The 20,286-nt window shown below is 42.5% G+C and overlaps 1 protein-coding gene across 4 annotated transcripts in view; it reads left to right on the top strand.

Moving 5' to 3' along the window:
• Positions 1 to 17,556, top strand: part of mfn2 (mitofusin 2) — a 29,453-nt gene extending 11,897 nt beyond the window's left edge. For all 4 annotated transcript variants that reach the window (XM_021615837.3, XM_021615838.3, XM_090184403.1 and 1 more), the window contains exons 6-18: positions 455 to 563; positions 688 to 795; positions 6,362 to 6,515; positions 8,763 to 8,830; positions 9,082 to 9,203; positions 9,359 to 9,485; positions 9,583 to 9,687; positions 10,288 to 10,390; positions 10,557 to 10,780; positions 12,416 to 12,571; positions 12,794 to 12,990; positions 14,009 to 14,143; positions 15,824 to 17,556. In XM_021615837.3, coding sequence (XP_021471512.1) covers positions 455 to 563; positions 688 to 795; positions 6,362 to 6,515; positions 8,763 to 8,830; positions 9,082 to 9,203; positions 9,359 to 9,485; positions 9,583 to 9,687; positions 10,288 to 10,390; positions 10,557 to 10,780; positions 12,416 to 12,571; positions 12,794 to 12,990; positions 14,009 to 14,143; positions 15,824 to 15,893 — 1,678 coding nt within the window. In that variant the 3' untranslated portion in view covers positions 15,894 to 17,556. The remainder of the gene's footprint in view (positions 1 to 454; positions 564 to 687; positions 796 to 6,361; positions 6,516 to 8,762; positions 8,831 to 9,081; positions 9,204 to 9,358; positions 9,486 to 9,582; positions 9,688 to 10,287; positions 10,391 to 10,556; positions 10,781 to 12,415; positions 12,572 to 12,793; positions 12,991 to 14,008; positions 14,144 to 15,823) is intronic.
• The last annotated feature ends 2,730 nt before the right edge of the window (positions 17,557 to 20,286 follow it).

Here is a 20,286-nt window from a genome sequence, read left to right as displayed (position 1 = left end):
CATGGCCTGCATACTCACCAGACATGTCACCCATTTGAGCATGTTTGGGATGCTCTGGATCGACGTGTACGACAACGTGTTCCAGTTCCCGCCAATATCCAGCAACTTCGCACAGCCAGTGACGAGGAGTGGGACAACATTCCACAGGCCACAATCAACAGCTTGATCAACTCTATGCGAAGGAGATGTCGTGCTGCATGAGGCAAATGGTGTTCACACCAGATACTGACTGGTTTTCTGATCCACGCGTCTACTTTTTGTTTTTGTTTAAAGGTGTCCGACTAAGAGATGCATATCTGAAATCCATAGATTAGGGCCTAAGTCATTTACTTAATTTGACTGATATGACCTGTAAAATCATTGACATTTTTACATGTTGCGTTTTATTTTAGTTCAGTATAGTTTCTACTGTGGCCTTGTGACCTGAAGTCATCCCATATTTCTGCTCCTACAGCCCCGGTATTGACGTCACGACAGAGCTGGACAGCTGGATCGACAAGTTCTGCCTGGACGCTGACGTCTTTGTCCTGGTGGCAAACTCTGAGTCCACTTTGATGCAGACGGTAAGAAACATGTTTCTACTCTAGAAAAACATCCACTCGGCCCGAACTTGCATGTTGACCAAATGCCAGTCAGGATGTCTGAGGGTATATTGGATTTTGAATAGACAAATGCTACTTTTTGCAGGAGAAGTCATTCTTCCACAAGGTCAACGAGCGTCTCTCCAGTCCAAACATCTTCATCTTAAACAACCGCTGGGATGCCTCTGCCTCGGAGCCGGAGTACATGGAGGAGGTGAGTTAGCGTTGGCAGTCATTGCCACGCTGAGGTTAGTTTTAGCGTTGGCAGTCATTGCCACGCTGAGGTTAGTTTTAGCGTTGGCAGCTTCAATGTTGCCCTAATGGAATGTCTAGAAACATACAAGATGCCATGTCAAAAAGTTGTGACGGTCCGGATAGAGAAATTGTACAAAGCGCACCATACGTGGCTTTAACAGATTGTTGGACGTCTATGAACACGCTGTTACATATATCACTGCAACAATCCATCACAATGATTAGAAGTGAGAACATGGAGAGGCACACAGCAGAGAATTGTTGCTGAATGGGTGGGGAACACTGGTAAGGGTTTGGACTAGATGGCACAACCACAGTCAATTGGCTATATTGTAAAGATTCATGAATTTTTGTTGCTTTTCGGTTTTAATCAAATAAAAATAGTTGTCACATACACATGGTTAGCAGATGTTAATGCGAGTGGAGAGATGCTTGTGCTTCTAGTTCCGACAATGCAGTAATATCCAACGAGTAATCTAGCCTAACAATTTCACAACAACTACCTTACACACACACACACACACACACAAGTGTAAAGGAATGAATAAGAATACGGACATAAAAAATGCAGTGGATGGTATAGAGTACAGTATATACATATGAGATGAGTAATGTAGGGTAAGTAAACATTATATGAAGTGTCATTGTTAAAAGTGGCTAGTGATATATTTATTACATACATTTTTCCATTATTAAAGTGGCTGGAGTTGAGTCAGTATGTTGGCAGCTGTTGGCTGTTTAAGTCTGATGGCTTTGAGATAGCTGTTTTTTAGTCTCTCGGTCCCTGCTTTGATGCACCTGTACTGACCTCGCCTTCTGGATGATAGCGGGGTGAACAGGCAGTGGCTCGGGTGGTTGTTGTCCTTGATGATCTTTTTGGCCTTCCTGAGACATCGAGTGGTGTAGGTGTCCTGGGGGGCGGATAGTTTGCCCCCGGTAATGCGTTGTACAGACCTTACTACCCTCTTGAGAGCCTTACGGTTATGGGCGGAGCAGTTGCCGTACCAGGCGGTGATACAGCCCGACAGGATGCTCTCGATTGTGCATCTGTAAAAGTTTGAGTGTTTTTGGTGACAAGCCGAATTTCTTCAGCCTCCTGATGTTGAAGAGACGCTGCTGCTCTTTCACCACGCTCTCTGTGTGGGTGGACCATTTCAGTTTGTCCGTGATGTGTACGCCGAGGAACTTAAAACTTTCTACCCTCTCTGTGGATAGGGGGGTGCTCCCTCTGCTGTTTCCTGAAGTCATTGTTGGTAATCAAGCCTACCACTGTAGTGTCGTCTGCAAACTTGATGATCGAGTTGGAGGCGTGCGTGGCCACGCAGTCGTGGGTGAACAGGTAGTACAGGAGAGGACTGAGAACGCACCCTTGTGGGGCCCCAGTGTTGAGGATCAGCAGGGTGGAGATGTTGTTACCTACCCTCACCACCTGGGGGTGGCCTGTCAGGCAGTCCAGGACCCAGTTGCACAGGGCGAGGTCGAGACCCAGGATCTCGAGTTTGAAGATGAGTTTGGAGGGTACCATTATGTTAAATGCTGAGCTGTCGTCGATGAACAGCATTCTCACATAGGTATTCCTCTTGTCCAGATGTGTTAGGGTAGTGTGACTGCGTCGTCTGTGGCCCTTTTGGGGCGGTAAGCAAATTTGAGTGGGTCTAGGGTGTCAGGTAGGGTGAAGGTGATATGGTCCTTGACTAGTCTGTCAAATCACTTCATGTTGACGGAAGTGCTACGGGGCGGTAGTCATTTAGCTCAGTTACCTTAGCTTTCTTGGGAACAGGAACAATGGTGGCCCTCTTGAAGCATGTGGGGACAGAAGACTGGGATAAGGATTGATTGAATATGTCCGTAAACACACCATCCAGGTTAGGCATAAAGTTATCAGTGTGGTTAGGTTTAAAATCAAATTTTTAAGACCATCAATTGTAGAAATAGACAGGGTTTATAACTTTGTGGCTGTGGTAACTAGTGACAATCCTATGGTAGGTTGACAGAACTGCGGTAGATTGATTTGCGTGATTAGCGGTCATACACAGGACCATATCTGAATTGTGAATTCACGTCATTTTTTTATTTTTATCGTTTGAACGAGAGAAGTTTGAAACATGAATATTTTTACATTTGTCACATACCCAGACCGGACCTTCTCAAATAGTATTTAAAATAGATGGTGAACAATCTATTCCTATTATTGACTGAATCTCTCTTACCAAATGAATCCGGTTGCGAATGGAGTTTGGCCGGTTTTAAAATTGTGTACATTGTGAACTGTGAACTCTCAGGTGAGTTAGAATTAGCCGTCAGGGTTACAATGAGAATTCTGAGCTGAATTAGCGTTAGCTTTGACCCTTAGATCACGGTTACACCAGAGAATTAGCTATATATTTTTGGGCTAATAATTGCACTATTAAATGGAAGAGGTGAAAGCTGTTCTGGGTAACATTATACAAGGAGAGGCTAGATGGGTTTGTGCCAGATTCTGGGTCGTGGTTGAGCCGAGTACATGGGGTAACTACTCCCTGCAAAAGTACAGTATTAGATTCAGCAATTAAGTTAATGGTGAGGTAGGCTTGGCACTAGGGTCTGCCAAAGTGTTGATTTCAAGTATAGGGTTGCACCTCACATGGCCGTATCATGCCGGTGGTTGAGCGAGACCTTGTGGGACTGCCTGCCTTTCGGGCTTGTGATACTCAACCCACCTCTCTCTGTGCCGTCTACTTCACCCAAAGAAGTTGGATGTTATCTTGAACGTCTTCTATGGGCCAGCAGAGGTTGTAATCCACCATAGTCTTGTTAATAACTAACACATTTACATTTGAGTCATTTTAGCAGATGCTCTTATCCAGAGAGACTATTAAGGTTAAATTTAGGTTAAAGTGCCTTTCTCAAGGGTTATGGACATTTTAGGTAACTTGGGTAAATTATCAATTTTTAAACGGTTATCTGAGTCGTCCAACAAGGGAAACACTTCAGATGTTTGATATAAAACAACACAACACGGACACCTGGAGATTAGCCAGGAGACTGAACTGAGACTGACTGCCCTCAGTCTGGCTTTATGCCCTTGAAATAAATGTCAGGTTGAACATGAGGGCTGTAACGATGCCAGTATCGCAAGACTTTTTCCATGGGGAGAAATAAAAACATAACTGACACTCTGGTCCTTTTTAAAAACAAGCTGTACGTAAATTGTTGTGTGCTATAGACTTGAAAGTAATAACTTGTGACTCTGGATGACAACATAATGATGTTTGTTTTCAACATTAGGTCCGTTTTCCTAAAGAAGTTAATACCGCTTGGCGTTTTTGTTTCCTTGGCACGACACTAACAAGTATCGCGATACTGGTAACTTCTCGGCCCTTTAGTGAACATCCCATATGTTGTGATCATTTCAGGTCTGCCAATACAACTTGTTGAAGGAAGAGCATGTGCCTGTAGGCTTGTGTTTACATGTATGTATGTATGTATGTATGTATGTACAGTGCCTTGCGAAAGTATTCGGCCCCCTTGAACTTTGCGACCTTTTTGCCACATTTCAGGCTTCAAACATAAAGATATAAAACTGTATTTTTTTGTGAAGAATCAACAAGTGGGACACAATCATGAAGTGGAACAACATTTATTGGATATTTCAAACTTTTTTTAACAAATCAAAAACTGAAAAACTGGGCGTGCAAAATTATTCAGCCCCCTTAAGTTAATACTTTGTAGCGCCACCTTTTGCTGCGATTACAGCTGTAAGTCGCTTGGGGTATGTCTATCAGTTTTGCACATCGAGAGACTGACATTTTTTCCCATTCCTCCTTGCAAAACAGCTCGAGCTCAGTGAGGTTGGATGGAGAGCATTTGTGAACAGCAGTTTTCAGTTCTTTCCACAGATTCTCGATTGGATTCAGGTCTGGACTTTGACTTGGCCATTCTAACACCTGGATATGTTTATTTTTGAACCATTCCATTGTAGATTTTGCTTTATGTTTTGGATCATTGTCTTGTTGGAAGACAAATCTCCGTCCCCGTCTCAGGTCTTTTGCAGACTCCATCAGGTTTTCTTCCAGAATGGTCCTGTATTTGGCTCCATCCATCTTCCCATCAATTTTAACCATCTTCCCTGTCCCTGCTGAAGAAAAGCAGGCCCAAACCATGATGCTGCCACCACCATGTTTGACAGTGGGGATGGTGTGTTCAGGGTGATGAGCTGTGTTGCTTTTACGCCAAACATAACGTTTTGCATTGTTGCCAAAGTTCAATTTTGGTTTCATCTGACCAGAGCACCTTCTTCCACATGTTTGGTGTGTCTCCCAGGTGGCTTGTGGCAAACTTTAAACAACACTTTTTATGGATATCTTTAAGAAATGGCTTTCTTCTTGCCACTCTTCCATAAAGGCCAGATTTGTGCAATATACGACTGATTGTTGTCCTATGGACAGAGTCTCCCACCTCAGCTGTAGATCTCTGCAGTTCATCCAGAGTGATCATGGGCCTCTTGGCAGCATCTCTGATCAGTCTTCTCCTTGTATGAGCTGAAAGTTTAGAGGGATGGCCAGGTCTTGGTAGATTTGCAGTGGTCTGAAACTCCTTCCATTTCAATATTATCGCTTGCACAGTGCTCCTTGGGATGTTTAAAGCTTGGGAAATATTTTTGTATCCAAATCCGGCTTTAAACTTCTTCACAACAGTATCTCGGACCTACCTGGTGTGTTCCTTGTTCTTCATGATGCTCTCTGCGCTTTTAACGGACCTCTGAGACTATCACAGTGCAGGTACATTTATACGGAGACTTGATTACACACAGGTGGATTGTATTTATCATCATTAGTCATTTAGGTCAACATTGGATCATTCAGAGATCCTCACTGAACTTCTGGAGAGAGTTTGCTGCACTGAAAGTAAAGGGGCTGAATAATTTTGCACGCCCAATTTTTAAGTTTTTGATTTGTTAAAAAAGTTTGAGAGATTCAATAAATGTCGTTCCACTTCATGATTGTGTCCCACTTGTTGTTGATTCTTCACAAAAAAAATACAGTTTTATATCTTTATGTTTGAAGCCTGAAATGTGGCAAAAGGTCGCAAAGTTCAAGGGGGCCGAATACTTTCGCAAGGCACTGTATATAACATTTTCCCTGCTGTGTGTGTTTGAAAAGTTGCGTGCGCATCAGAAAGCGGTTTGTTTACATGGAAGTTGATACGGCCACTTGCAACTTCAAATGGCGCTCGTGTGAGTTAACATGTAATCAGACTGTCGACATATGTTAGAGGTTTGATAACCTAGAAACCTGCTACATGCCAGTGAGGCAAGGTACAATATCCCAGATAAAGCAAGATGAATACTATTGTTGAACATAGCCATCAGTCTTACATGTCCTCATGATCCTCACTCACGCAGTGCAAATTTGTCAAGGTCCTGACGTCAGCTATCCAGCTACAGAGCGTTCTGACGTCGGGATGCGCACACATCACTCGAACGTGACGTTTGATGGTAAACACAAAATAGCTCTATTGAACCCGGTCACTCTGTGCCCCCCCAGGTGAGGAGGCAGCACATGGACCGCTGCAGCAGTTTCCTGGTGGACGAGCTGGGCGTGGTGGACCGGGCCCAGGCCAGCGACCGCATCTTCTTTGTGTCTGCAAAGGAGGTCCTACAGGCCCGCGTTCAGAAGGCCCAGGGGATGCCAGAAGCAGGTGTGTGTGTATATGTATATATATTTATACGTATACATATATGTATATATATTTATACGTATATATATTTATACATATATACGTATATATATGTATATATATTTATACGTATATATATATTTATACGTATATGTGTATATATATATATATATATTTATACGTATACATATATATGTATATATATTTATACGTGTATATATATATTTATACGTATATATATATTTATACGTATATGTGTATATATATATATATTTATACGTATACATATATATGTATATATATTTATATATGTATATATATTTATACGTGTATATATATATTTATACGTATATATATTTATACGTATATGTGTATATATATATTTATACGTATACATATATGTATATATATTTATACGTATATATATATTTATACGTATATATATTTATACGTATATGTGTATATATATATTTATACGTATACATATATGTATATATATTTATACGTATATATATATATATTTATACATATATATTTATACATATATACATATATATATATATTTATACGTATATATATTTATACGTATATATATTTATACGTATATATATTTATACGTATATATTTATACGTATATATATATACGTATATATATATACGTATATATATATACGTATATATATTTATACGTATATATATTTATACGTATATATATTTATACGTATATTTATACGTATATATATATATATTTATACGTATATATATTTATACGTATATATTTATACGTATATATATTTATACATATATATACACACACACACACACACACACACACACACACACACACACACACACACACACACACACACACACACACACACACACACACACACACACACACACACACACACACACACACACACACACACACACACATGGGTACGACAAGCTTGGCATACCTGTATTTGGGGAGTTTCTCCCATTCTTCTCTGCAGATCCTCTCAAGCTCTGTCAGGTTGGATGGGGAGCCTTGCTGCACAGCTATTTTCAGGTCTCTCCAGAGATGTTCGATCGGGTTGAAGTCCGGGCTCTGGCTGGGCCACTCGAACATTCAGAGACTTGTCCCGAAGCCACTCCTGCGTTGTCTTGGCTGTGCTTAGTGTTGTTGTCCTGCTGGAAGGTGAACCTTTTCCCCGGTCTGGGGTCCTGGAGCAGGTTTTCATCAAGGATCTCTACTTTGCTCCGTTCATCTTTACCTCGATCCCGACTATTTTCCCAGTCCCTGCCGCTGAAAACATCCCCACAGCATGATGCTGCCACCACCATGTTTCACCGTAGGCATGGTGCCAGGTTTCCTCCAGATGTGACTCTTGGCATTCTGGCAAAATAGTTCAATGTTGTTTCTCAAGTTCTGAGAGTACTTCAGGTGCCTTTTTGCAAACTCCAAATGGGCTGTCATGTGCCTTTTACTGAGGAGTGGCTTCTGTCTGGCCACTCTACCATAAGGGGCTGATTGGTGGAGTGCTGCAGAGATGGTTGTCCTTCTGGAAGGTTCTCCCATCTCCACAGAGGAATTCTGGAGCTCTGTCAGTGACCATCGGGTTCTTGGTCACCTCTCTGACCAAGGCTCTTCTCCGCCGATTGCTCAGTTTGACTGTCCGGCCAGCTCTAGTGGTTCCAAGCTTCTTCCATTTAAGAATGATGGAGGCCATTGTTCTTAGGGACCTTCAATGTTGCAGAAATGTTTTGGTACCCTTCCCCAGATCTGTGCCTCGACACAATCTCTACGGATTATTCCTTCGACCTCATGTTTTTTTTTTCTCTGACATGCACTGTCAACTGTGGGACCTTTATATAGACAGGTGTGCCTTTCCAAATCATGTCCAATCAATTGATTTTACCACAGGTGGATTTCAATAAAGATGTAGAAACATCTCAAGGATGATCAATGGAAATTGAAAGGGTCTGAATACTTATGTGAATAAGCCATTTCTGTTTTTTTAATACATTTTCAAAAATGTTTAAACCTGTTTTCGCTTTGTCATTGTGGGGTATTCTGTGTAGATTAAGATTTTAATCAATTTTAGAATAAGGCTGTAACATAATAAAATGTGGAAAAGGTCCAGGGGTCTGAATACTTCCCAAATGCACTGTAAGCCACACAGGTAGACATTCACAGAAAAACAATCATCTAATATCCAAGAAAATTTGATTCCCCCCCCCCCCCCCCCCCCCAAAACAAAATAAACACACTCCTTACTTGTTCAGGTGGTGCTCTGGCCGAGGGATTCCAGGCCAGGATGTTTGAGTTCCAGAACTTTGAGAGGCGCTTCGAGGTAAGGCTTTCTAATGAAAGAACCTCTCTGAGTGAATGGGGTTTTCAGTTTACAATACTTCGTCTCGGTTCCCATTAGAGATGTACCGAACTCTGCTCAAATGCCGGTGCAGTTCACTTCCACATCATGTCTGCATGCTCTAGTTAGGAGAGAGTGAGCTCGACAGTTGAAAGCCTTTGAATGTGTCAGGATATTTCTGCCCATTCACTAGGCCCTCTTGTGAAACGCTCTGTTTTTCCCTGTTCTTGTAGGAGTGTATCTCTCAGTCTGCGGTGAAGACCAAGTTTGAGCAGCACACTGTGAGGGCCAAGCAGATCTCGGAGACCCTACGGCTCATCATGGACTCTGTGCACGTGGCGGCTCAGGAGCAGAGGTGAGTTCTCGGGTCAAGCCAAGTACCCAGGCTGCCTCAATTGTTAATGTCTTCCTTGTCTCCTTTCCTCCATTTGAACCGATATGATAGAAGTGAACGGCTGCCGTGCGAGGCAACAGGTTGTGCTCCATGTTTTGTGAACCTTGTGTGTTCAGGATTCACTGCCTAGAAACCAGGGAGGAGCGCCAGGACCGCATGGAGTTCATCGACAAACAGCTGGACCTGCTGACGCTGGACTGCAAGAGCAAGATCAAGAAGATCACAGAGGAAGTAGAGCGACAAGTAGGTTTAAAATGGGCTCCCGCGCTACGATTGAATTCTAAGAATGGTCTAGTGAACGTTCTTCCTTCCCTGTGTGTGTGTGTTTACCTGTGTGTAGGTGTCCAACGCCATGGCAGAGGAGATCAGGCGACTCTTTGTGCTGGTGGATGACTTCCACATGGACTTCCATCCGTCTCAGGTGGTGCTCAAGGTGTACAAGAACGTGAGTGATTCCCTGGCCTCCAACACAAACGAGAGCTCGCACGAGTGCGCACACACACCTCCTCCTGCTCCTTTTGCTACCGGGTGTTTATGCTTGATTCTACTAATCGGCTGTCATCGGGACTTTGATTAGCTGAATCAGGTGTGTTTGAGCAGGGCTGGAACAAAAGCCTGTATACCCAGTAGGTCTCTAGGAGGAGGATGGGCCACTGTTTCCGTAGGCCTCAATCCTTTTCAGGGTGTTAGTGGAATTCTCTCTAGGGCCTGTTTTGTCCTGGTGTCTATCTTCTCTAAGAGAACAACCCGTTGCAGGGAATTACCTAAACACATCCTTTGACATTTTAAGGGTGTGTTCAGATTGGCAAACTTCCATGAACTTGGATTGTTTTATATTTTAGTGTGTGTTCAGAATGTCATACTGTGCAGTTTGTTTTCTCTCTGACCAAATGTGTTGCACTATGTACAGAATAGGGTGCACATTTTGGAAGTGGCTGTAGTGTAAGGGTCAGGCAGTGCATTACATAGGTAATAGAGTGTCCATTTTGGACTGAACCATTGAGATTGCGGTGGTGATGTTGTACTGTGTGCGTGTTCTTTCCAGGAGCTCCATAGGCACATTGAGGAGGGCCTGGGCAGGAACATGTCTGAGAGGTGTTCCACAGCCATCACCGCCGCCCTGCAGTCCACCCAGACAGAGATGATCGGTCAGTCCCGCAGCAGCGGCACTCACACAATTCCAAACCGCATCCCATTCTTAAAGGAACCGTTTGGTCCACCAGCCACACTGGCTGAAATATTCCCAGTAAATTAAATTGTTGTTCAATTGTGAAACCACGTGGAGATGTCCTCAACTAGCATCCCTCTTCTCAGATGGTCTGAAGCCCCTGCTGCCAGGGCCGGTCCAGGAGCAGGTGGACAAGCTGGTGCCGAGGCAGCAGATCTTCACCCTCAGCTACGACCTGGCCTGCGACAAGTTGTGCAGTGACTTCCAGGAGGACATTGGCTTCCACTTCTCCCTGGGCTGGACCATGCTGGTCAACCGCTTTCTGGGACCCAAGAACACACGACGTGCCCTCATGGGCTACAACGACCAGGTGTGTGTGTTATTTCCCTAAGAAAAGGGTTAGGTAGAGGTAGCTCTTCACCACACATCTAGGATCAGGTTTACGCCAGCCCCCAATCCTGACCCTAAAGGCGTCATTGTGATCGCTTCCTCAATTTTTCGACTTTTTAAATGTATTTATTCTTAAGGAATAGAATTTACAATGCCTCTAGTTTTATTTAAATTTTCTTACCCCATCAGAACCCCCAAAATAAATATAAGCTTGTTTTATGATGTAATTGTAAGCAAACACTGTATAGGCTCAAAACATGGTTAAAACTATCATTTTGATCTCATGGATGGTCATCCATAGCTCTTGTCTATTCATTTTGAGTGGTTCCATTTCTCCAGCACCATCCCTCAGCTATTTACCAAGTCATTGGCTGGGTGACCGCTTTGTTGTTGTTGTTTGAAAAGCATCTTGTCCCTGTAAAGAGAGAATATAAAATAATACCTTTCTCAGTGGAACAAGGGGCGAATCCTCTTTTGGAGCAGACAAGCATACTCCATTCTGGGTTGTTATTCCTGTGCTTTCTCAGTGCTTTGAGATCACGCTGATGTCAAGTTAATCCATCATGAAGGCAGTAAAAAGAGCCATGAATTACTATCAGTACAATAAACGTAGGAACTGGTTCACTCATGGATGGGTTGGTTGTTTAGCTACAAAACCGACGTGTGCGCAACTATGGGTCAGAACGGACTGTGTTGGCTGAGATTGTTGACATGTAAGCTATATTTCATCTATGTTTATTGAAAACAAATACATTTGCACAATGAGCACTTGTCTCTCAAATACATTTGTTACAGTTGTTGGTTAGCGAGTGAATTTTTGCCCAAATGACGTTGACATAAAATCCAGTCAAAACGCCTCAAAACAAGACATGGTGTCAAGAATGAAGTGAAATGAGCTGAAACGAGCCACTTCCGATTCTCCACATGGCAGTTTGTCATTGTTGCAAGCGATCTGGCCCTCCAGAATCGCAACAGCACTCCGACTTCTGCCCCATTTGAAGCGCGCACGTGGTTTTGTGACGTCAGCTAACCCACCTATAGACTGTAAACACGGAGTTCACTGGTGGCCTCTTTCCATACAGCATGTCACAGAGCAGCACCAGGCTGGCTGCTGACGTGAACTACATTCATTGTCAATGCACAATATTTGTTCAACCGCTGTGAAAGGACAATTAGAACATCCATAAGAATAGCAGTTTAATTCCACACACGTATCGCCACGTCATCCGTGCTTCGTATCGCTTTTTAAGCTAGCTAGCATACAGACATTGGCTTACGTGCGTTGCTATGGTTACACTGTACCACAAGCTGTCAGGAGCAGTCTCTCTTAAAATGGACCATAAAGTACTACATTCGATATTTGCATGTGAAATGTCTTCCCGCATCGCTTGAATTGGTGTTGGCTGCATCCATATTCCGCACATTGTGGCATTGCTGACAAGTTGGTTATTTTAATGTGGGGATATTGTTTTTTCCCCCCCCGATTCACTTCCGTTTATCAAATCTCAAAGGAGGAGTGATGATGGCGTAACGGTGGCTTTTGAAGGCTCTTATTGGTCAAGACGTAGCATCAGCTACGCAGGGTTTATTTACTTCATTGGTGTCTGTCCTGTAGGTTCCTCGGCCCATGGCCCTCACCCCGGTCAGCACCAGCATGCCCCCGTTCCCCCAGAACTCCATGACCCAGGAGGAGCTGATGGTCTCCATGGTGACCGGCCTGGCCTCCCTCACCTCCCGTACATCCATGGGCATCATAGTCGTCGGTGGCGTGGTAAGGATAGTGATGACACACTCCGTGAAGGCTTTAAAGAATGTTCAAATGGTTGTTGACAATGCCCTAAACCAAAAGTATCGTCTCTGAAAACAAGTAGGAAAGTAGATGACACTTTCAGTGTTTTTCCCCTGTTTAACCCAGGCATGAAATGTATGTTCTTCCTTTGCACTCAACAACGGTTCATTTGAAAATGTTAAGTATTGAAAATGTGTGTGTCAGATCTGGAAGGCAGTGGGCTGGCGTCTGATTGCCCTTTCGGTAGGGTTGTACGGCCTGCTGTACGTGTACGAGCGCCTCACTTGGACCACCAAGGCCAAGGAGAGGGCCTTCAAGCGCCAGTTTGTGGACTACGCCAGCGAGAAGCTGCAGCTCATCGTCAGCTACACCGGCTCCAACTGCAGCCACCAGGTTCAGCAGTGAGTAATGGACACCCCATCTACAGCGGTCTGTTTCATCTGACTCCCTCACTCCTTCTCTCACTACATCAACCTCTTTTTTTTCTCTTTTTAACATTTATTTCACCTTTATTGAACCCGGTAGGCAAGTTGAGAACAAGTTCTCGTTTACAATTGCATCCTGGCCAAGACGCAATTGCAGTGTGAACAGACAACAGAGTTACACATGGAGTAAAACAAACATACAGTCAATAATACAGTAGAAAAATAAGTCTATATGAGGTGAGATAAAAAAAAAACATCCCTTCCTATCTATCTCTCTTTCTCCCTCTATCCATTTGCTCTCTCCATCTATTTCTCTATCTGCCCGCTGCCCTCCTCCTCCACCACAACCGAGTCTTACAAGGCCAATATAATCCCCTCAACAAAGAGATGGGATGTTTGGCAGGGCTCCACACTGCCACTCTCCGTAGTTCAGTTCTGCATGTTTGACAGCTAGGATAGAATTTGCTAAAGCCTCTTCGTAGAACCACTGGCCAGTCAATCTGTCACACAACGTTATGTAAGCCTGCTTTATATAAATAGATTGTCTCCTGCAGTGTGGGAGTTGTTCTCTGAACATGCCTCATAGAGGCCCTCTGGTGGTGAGAGGGGACTGGCAGTGGGATCTGGTTTGCCTATAAGCTACAGAGTGAGCCTATTGCTCTTTGCAGTTGTAGGTCATTCTGGAAACAAAGCTGACTTAACAGTCGTAAGTAGGACCCAAGGACTCCTGATTTACGATCAGTTTTCGTTTTTTATATCACGAGGCCTAAAATGACACGGATAGGGGCTAACCGATCCTAGATGAGCACCTCTACTCAGAGATGCTTGGTACACATATGGCCCCTGAATCTCAGAGCGCTATTCCTCAAAATGCCTAAACGCTTGAGGACATGCTGAAGTTGACATGGCTCTACAGGAATTTTGTTCAGCGAGTTCACTAAGTAGAGTTGAGACTGCGTGGCCCTGAGCTGCTGGTGTGTGTCTGTCTGTGCAGGGAGCTGGCCGGCACCTTTGCTCAGCTGTGTCAGCAGGTGGACGTGACGCGGCAGAACTTGGAGGATGAGATCACCGACATGAACACGAAGATAGAGCTGCTGGATGCGCTGCAGAGCAAGGCCAAACTGCTCCGGTAAGACACTGGTTGCGTCTGAAATGGCACCCTATTCCCTATAAAACCAAGTGCCCAAAAGACTCTGGTCAGAAGTAGGGCACTGCATAGGGGATAGGGTACTATTTCGGACACTGCTCAGTCAACATTGCTCAGTGATCAAGGCTCCTTTGCATTCTCAATAACTACAACGGGCTCATAGTAAAGGGGGAAAAATAATTGGGCTTAACTGCACTGAACAAAAATAGAAACGCAACATGTAAAGTGTTGGTCCCATGTTTGATGACCTGAAATAAGAAATGTTCTGTGTGCTCAAATTGGTTTACTTCCCTGTTAGTGAGCAATTTATCCTTTTGTCAAGATAATCCATCCACCTGACAGGCATATCAAGAAGCTGATTAAACAGCATGAACATTAAACGGGTGCACCTTGTGCTGGGGTATATAAAAGGCCACTCTAAAATGTGCATTTTTGTCACGCCACAATATGCCACAGATGTCTCAAGTTTTGAGGGAGTGTGCAATTGGCATGCTGACTGCATGAATGTCCACCAGAGCTGTTACCACAGAGAAATGATCTACCATAAACCTCCAATGTTTTAGAGAATATGGCAATAGGTTGAATCGGCTTCACAACCGCAGACCACATGTAACTACACCAGCCAAGGACCTCTACATCCAGCTTCTTCACCTGTGTGATTGAGAGGGGTGAGGGGTGCTGAGGAGTATTTCTGTCTGTAATAAAGACCTTTTGTGGGGGAAAAACTGATAAGAGAATTATGTTCTCCAGGTACATCACCCAATTTAATTATTCTGCAAACCAGAATGTGTAAGATCCTGGTCAAATGAAACAGACGGAAGCCCAGCTAAATAGTCAAAGGTTTATTCACGGAACGTTCTAAAATCAAGAATACGATTCATTTTATACCGACTTCTCACGCCCACACATTCACACAGCCATGCTCGCACACACACACACACACAGACGCACATACACACATACCCACACACATGCACACACATATCCTGCTACGCACACAATGTCTGTCTCACTACCCAGCCGACAGAGATAGTGACCCTGTCCTGCTACACACAGTCTCACTACCCAGCCGACAGAGATAGTGACCCTGTCCTGCTACACACACTGTCTGTCTCACTACCCAGCCGACAGAGATAGTGACCCTGTCCTGCTACACACACTGTCTGTCTCACTACCCAGCCGACAGAGATAGTGACCCTGTCCTGCTACACACACTGTCTGTCTCACTACCCAGCCGACAGAGATAGTGACCTTGTCCTTGAGACATATTGTTTTACCCTAATTCTGACTAGGACTACACATTCTAATCAATTCCATACAATTCTATGTTTCAGGGCAGAATATTCTAATCATTCAATTAACAGACAATTCTCACCTATCAAAAACGCATTCTGATTGGCTGGGCCTGGCTCCCACACATGGCTGTGCCCCTGCCCAGTCATGTAAAGTCCATAGATTAGGGCTTAATTAATTTCAATTGACTGATTTTACTTAAATGAACTGTAACGCAATCTTTGAAATTGTTGCATGTTGCGATTTTATTTCTGTGCAGTGTGATATTAAAGTACCATCTGTTTTCATTGAAGACAAGGCACTACTACTATCTTGATGGTGTGTACCTATCTCTGTACCTGAGTATGGTGTTGCCTTGTCCCCTGGCAGGAATAAGGCTGGCTGGCTGGACAGTGAGTTGAACATGTTCACCCAGCAGTACTTGCAGCAGGGCCGGTAGAAGTGACCACTGACCGGCCGTGAGATGAACCATGGAGAGAACGTTGACCGCGAAAAGACCACGACTGTTCTGTGTTAACCCGAGGGAGTCCTCGCTACCTAGACAATGGGGTCGGGGTCAATTTGGTTTTCAATGTGGTCAAATCAGGAAGTGAACTGAAATTCAATGAATGAATTTGAAAATGCCATATCGTAACAAAATACAACAACAAAAAGTGGAATGGCTTGAAAATGAATTGACACCCAACCCTGCTAGACATGGACGACCCCTTCAAATCATTCACTCTCTCCTTTAGGACATTTTAGAATATTTTTTTTTTGCACTCTCACTAATTTAAAGATAACATCTTTTATCAGTACATTTTATGGAAGAGGAATTTATTTGATACCAAATACAGCCATATGATGTGTTGTCATGCGTTGCAAAAGAGGTTTCATATCGTTTGTGTACTTGATTTGACGTTACATGCCTTTGAACACAGAAGATGATTTAAGTGCCACCCTGAAATGATGGCAATCTGAAGGTGGTCACACACACAAAAAACTCAACCTTTTTGTTGTAAATACCAGGGAACATCCAAAAGTGCAGCAGAAATGCAAAGTGATTTATTCCTATAAGCTTACTGCACCACGGTGTGGTGGTAACTCTATATTCAGACTATGAAATGACACTGGCTATATGAAAGAGCGTAGACTAGCATACTAGGTGATGGAGGCGTTAGTCCGTTCTGAATGCACTTGCATGCCTTGGGGTCGTGCACTGTATTATGTCCTGCTTGCTTTCTTTGAGTTGTCTGCTGCTCCGTGTAAATCAGTGTTGGACAGAGTGGATCACGCTCTGTCCGCGCCGTTGCCTGTAGCAATTCAGCGATCATTGTTGAGAAGTTGTAGCTGTTTAGACTGCTTGTTTAGCGCTAAGACACTAAACAACCCTTTTTGGGCTTTATAATCATTTACAAACAGGCTTCTATTTAAAATGACAAATGCAAATAAACTACAAGTAAGGATCTTTTTAAAAAAGAACTTTCAGTGTGTGGTCATTGAGCCTGTGCTTTTTCATCATTAGTGACTCTAAAGGATCGTTATAGTGGAAACATCACCATTTATTTATCATGATCAAACCTCTGCACCCCAAAAAGCCTTGCTTCTTAGCAGGTGATATTTTAGATGGCGAAAGGTACATGTACTTGCTATGTTGGCATAATCCTTTTTTTTTTTCTTCTCTCTTTTAAATATGATATTCAGGCATTAGCACGATCATTGAAAGGCCTATTTATGACTTGTAAATGTCTCTCAACCTTAATGTCTGAATAGTGTCACTAATGGCAGTTGTCCTTCAGGTATATGTCTGGCTGTGCGTGCATTGGGTCGTGGTTGTGCCAAGGCAGTTGGAAAGTGGTCTGGAAAGTTCTGAATGAAAATGTGCACTTTATACTTTGCTGCTTCTGTTAAATTTTTTGTACTTGACAATTTGGCTTTTAGTTTATTCCCCCCCCCCCCCCCCCCCCCCCCCCCCTAGTTACAAAGCAAATACAATGTTGGATAGATGTTTGAAAGATTGTAATGTGTAAACTTGCATGCAGTGACTGTTGTAATTTCGTCATGTTAACCATTCATGTAAATAAGATAGTTAAGTGCATTAAAGAAGTGTTGATGAAGAAGAAGGACATGTGTATGGAGAAGGTGTTCATTGTATTTGGCTTAACCCTTGGAGTTGCAGGGATCTGCGTTATGGTGGAATCGGTGGCTTGTATTGATTAACATTAGTTTCAGCTCAGGGGAGCATAATTGAATACACAGGATAATGACATTTACAGTCCAATTAGCTCCTTTTCCTTTAAGATACATTTGTATTGGCTGTAAATCACAGTAATGAGTCCCCTTGCACCTGTCAGGAGCTGGATATGGAAATATAGTGCTTAATTAAAGAACTATAGGATTTAAAGTGATTAAAGATAACTTATTTAAATTGCTGTTGAATGTAATATAGAGAGAAAAGTTTAACCAAATGTATAATGTTACTATACCAGAGAGAATATTCTATGGTGCGAGTACTTCATATGTATACTGAACAAAAATATAAATGCAACATGTAAAGTGTTGGTCCCTAATTTTCATGAGCTGAAATAAAAGATCCCAGAAATGTTTCCTTATGCACAAAGATTTTCTCTCATTTTGTGCACAAATTTGTTTTCATCCCTGTTAGTGAGCATTTCTACTTGGCTACGATAATCCATCCTCCTGACAGGTGTGGCATATCAAAAAGCTTGTTAAACAGCATGATCATTACACAGGTGCACCTTGTGCTGGGAAGGGTAAAAGGCCACTAAAATGTGTAGTTATGTCACACAACACAATGCCACAGATGTCTCAAGTTTTGAGGGAGCGTGCAATTGGCATGCTCACTACAATAATGTCCCCCATAGCTGTTACCAGTGAATTGAATGTTCAATTCTCTACCATAAACCACCTCTAACATTGTTTTAGAGAATTTGGCAGTACATCCAACCTGCCTCGCAACCGTAGACCACATGTAACCATGCCAGCCCATGACCTCCACATCCGGCTGCTTCACCTGCGGGATTGTCCGAGAGCAGCCACCCAGACAGCTGATGAAACTTGAGTAGTATTTATGTTTGTAATGATGCCCTTTTGTGGAGAACACTAATTTTGATTGGCTGGGCCTGGCTCCCCTGCTCAGCCATGTGAAATCCATAGATTCAGGCCTAATTAATTTATTACAATTGACTGATTTCCTTATGAACTGTAACTCAGTAAAATCATTGCATGTTGCATTTATATTTTTCAGTATAAATTCTAGGACTGACTGGCCATTCACTTGAGCACCTAATAAATTAACATTAACTTTTGTCTCATCAAACATCAGTCCAGCTGTCACTTTGCAGAATCTCTTAATTGGTCTAATGATCAGTTCAAACAGTGTATTAACCACTGTCCACTTCACCTTTACAGTATATCAAGCCAAGTAAGTCATGTGCTCAATGGCTGTGGCATCAGTTCGCTGGGGCACCAACAACAGAGCATTTCTCTAGGTGTCATAACCCTAATTATTGTCCTGCCCATTACCTGAAACGCTCCCATTTATAACCATGGTATTCCACTGTTCAAACAGTAATTAAGTCAGTAATGAACAGAGAACCACTGTGCCTCCTTTACGATCCCCAGACTCATTTGCATGTTAATTATCATTAGTGGTGGGGGAAACAAGCCCTATCAGCCAAATTAGCAATTTAATAATTCTCTCCACCAACATTTCTCTCAGATTTGAAGTGTTGGCTGTAAACCCCGGGAATGTATTAAATGAGATTAGGGTTTTGCTACCTTTGTTGCCATTGTTTTGGATGGCTCTGAGGTCAACATTATTACATGTAATTTCCCCATAATTCATTCTCTATAAGCTATATCTCTCTTAATTGTGCTTTGATGCAAATCACATTTAATGTAATTTCAATGAAAAGACTCACAAATTTGCATTTAAGTAGTGGTAGTGTGAGAATAAAGAATACAGCATATACTGTCTCTATTATGTCGAAGCCAACAAAGTCTGTGTGGAAAGTCATAGAACATAGAACTATTTTTATTTTATTTTTATGTCTATATGTAAAAGTGTACAAAATAGTATGCATATTACTGTACAACCGTTCAGTTTCTGTCTTGATTTTTTACAATTTATTTGCTATGCTCTGTGGTGATGCGTGGCCCACACTTACCAGAGGAGGGCGACGAAATCTAGTTTTTGGCCACTACACTTCCTCCGTCTGAGAGAGGAGTAATATGTGTCCAACTGAAACAAACCTATATTTAAGAAGATGAGCGACTTACATTTTAATGTCATATACTAATGCTTTTTATCATGGTAAACATCAATATAACATTTTCGTAGAGCATGTTACTCTTTTTTTAGGATTAAAACCTAACTTTCAAAGTACATATATAACATGAGGGGCAAAATTGTTTATAAGATTAAATGTAATCTGTCAAATATGTTTATCGAATATTATATTAGTAGGCAATTAGTATTTTTATTTTATTTAAGGACGCATACCTGAATGAATGGTGCGTAATGACGTTAAACAGGTAATAAATAATATTTTAGTTAAACAGGCGAGCATTGAGGAGGAACCACCACAATAGCAACATTTATCAACGGGCTATTTGAACGATCCAAAACCATTAAATTACAAATGTCTGTTTACAACTCAGTGACCGTAGTAGTAGGTAATTTATTCAATCTCGGTGGATTTGTGGGGACTGGGGATAATTGAAGTTTCCAATTAATGAAAAGACTCTTAAATGACAACGAAAACCCTTTGCGCGAGACCGAATCGACAAGCACCAGACAGAGTGAGTAATGATTTTTATTTTATCATTAG

The sequence above is a fragment of the Oncorhynchus mykiss genome, chromosome 9 (assembly GCF_057628025.1).
Source record: "Oncorhynchus mykiss isolate SJ-2025 chromosome 9, ASM5762802v1, whole genome shotgun sequence".
NCBI classification, from domain to species: Eukaryota; Metazoa; Chordata; class Actinopteri; order Salmoniformes; family Salmonidae; genus Oncorhynchus; species Oncorhynchus mykiss.
The sequence above is the reverse complement of the archived record's forward strand: the minus strand, read 5'-3'. Positions and strand labels throughout refer to the sequence as shown.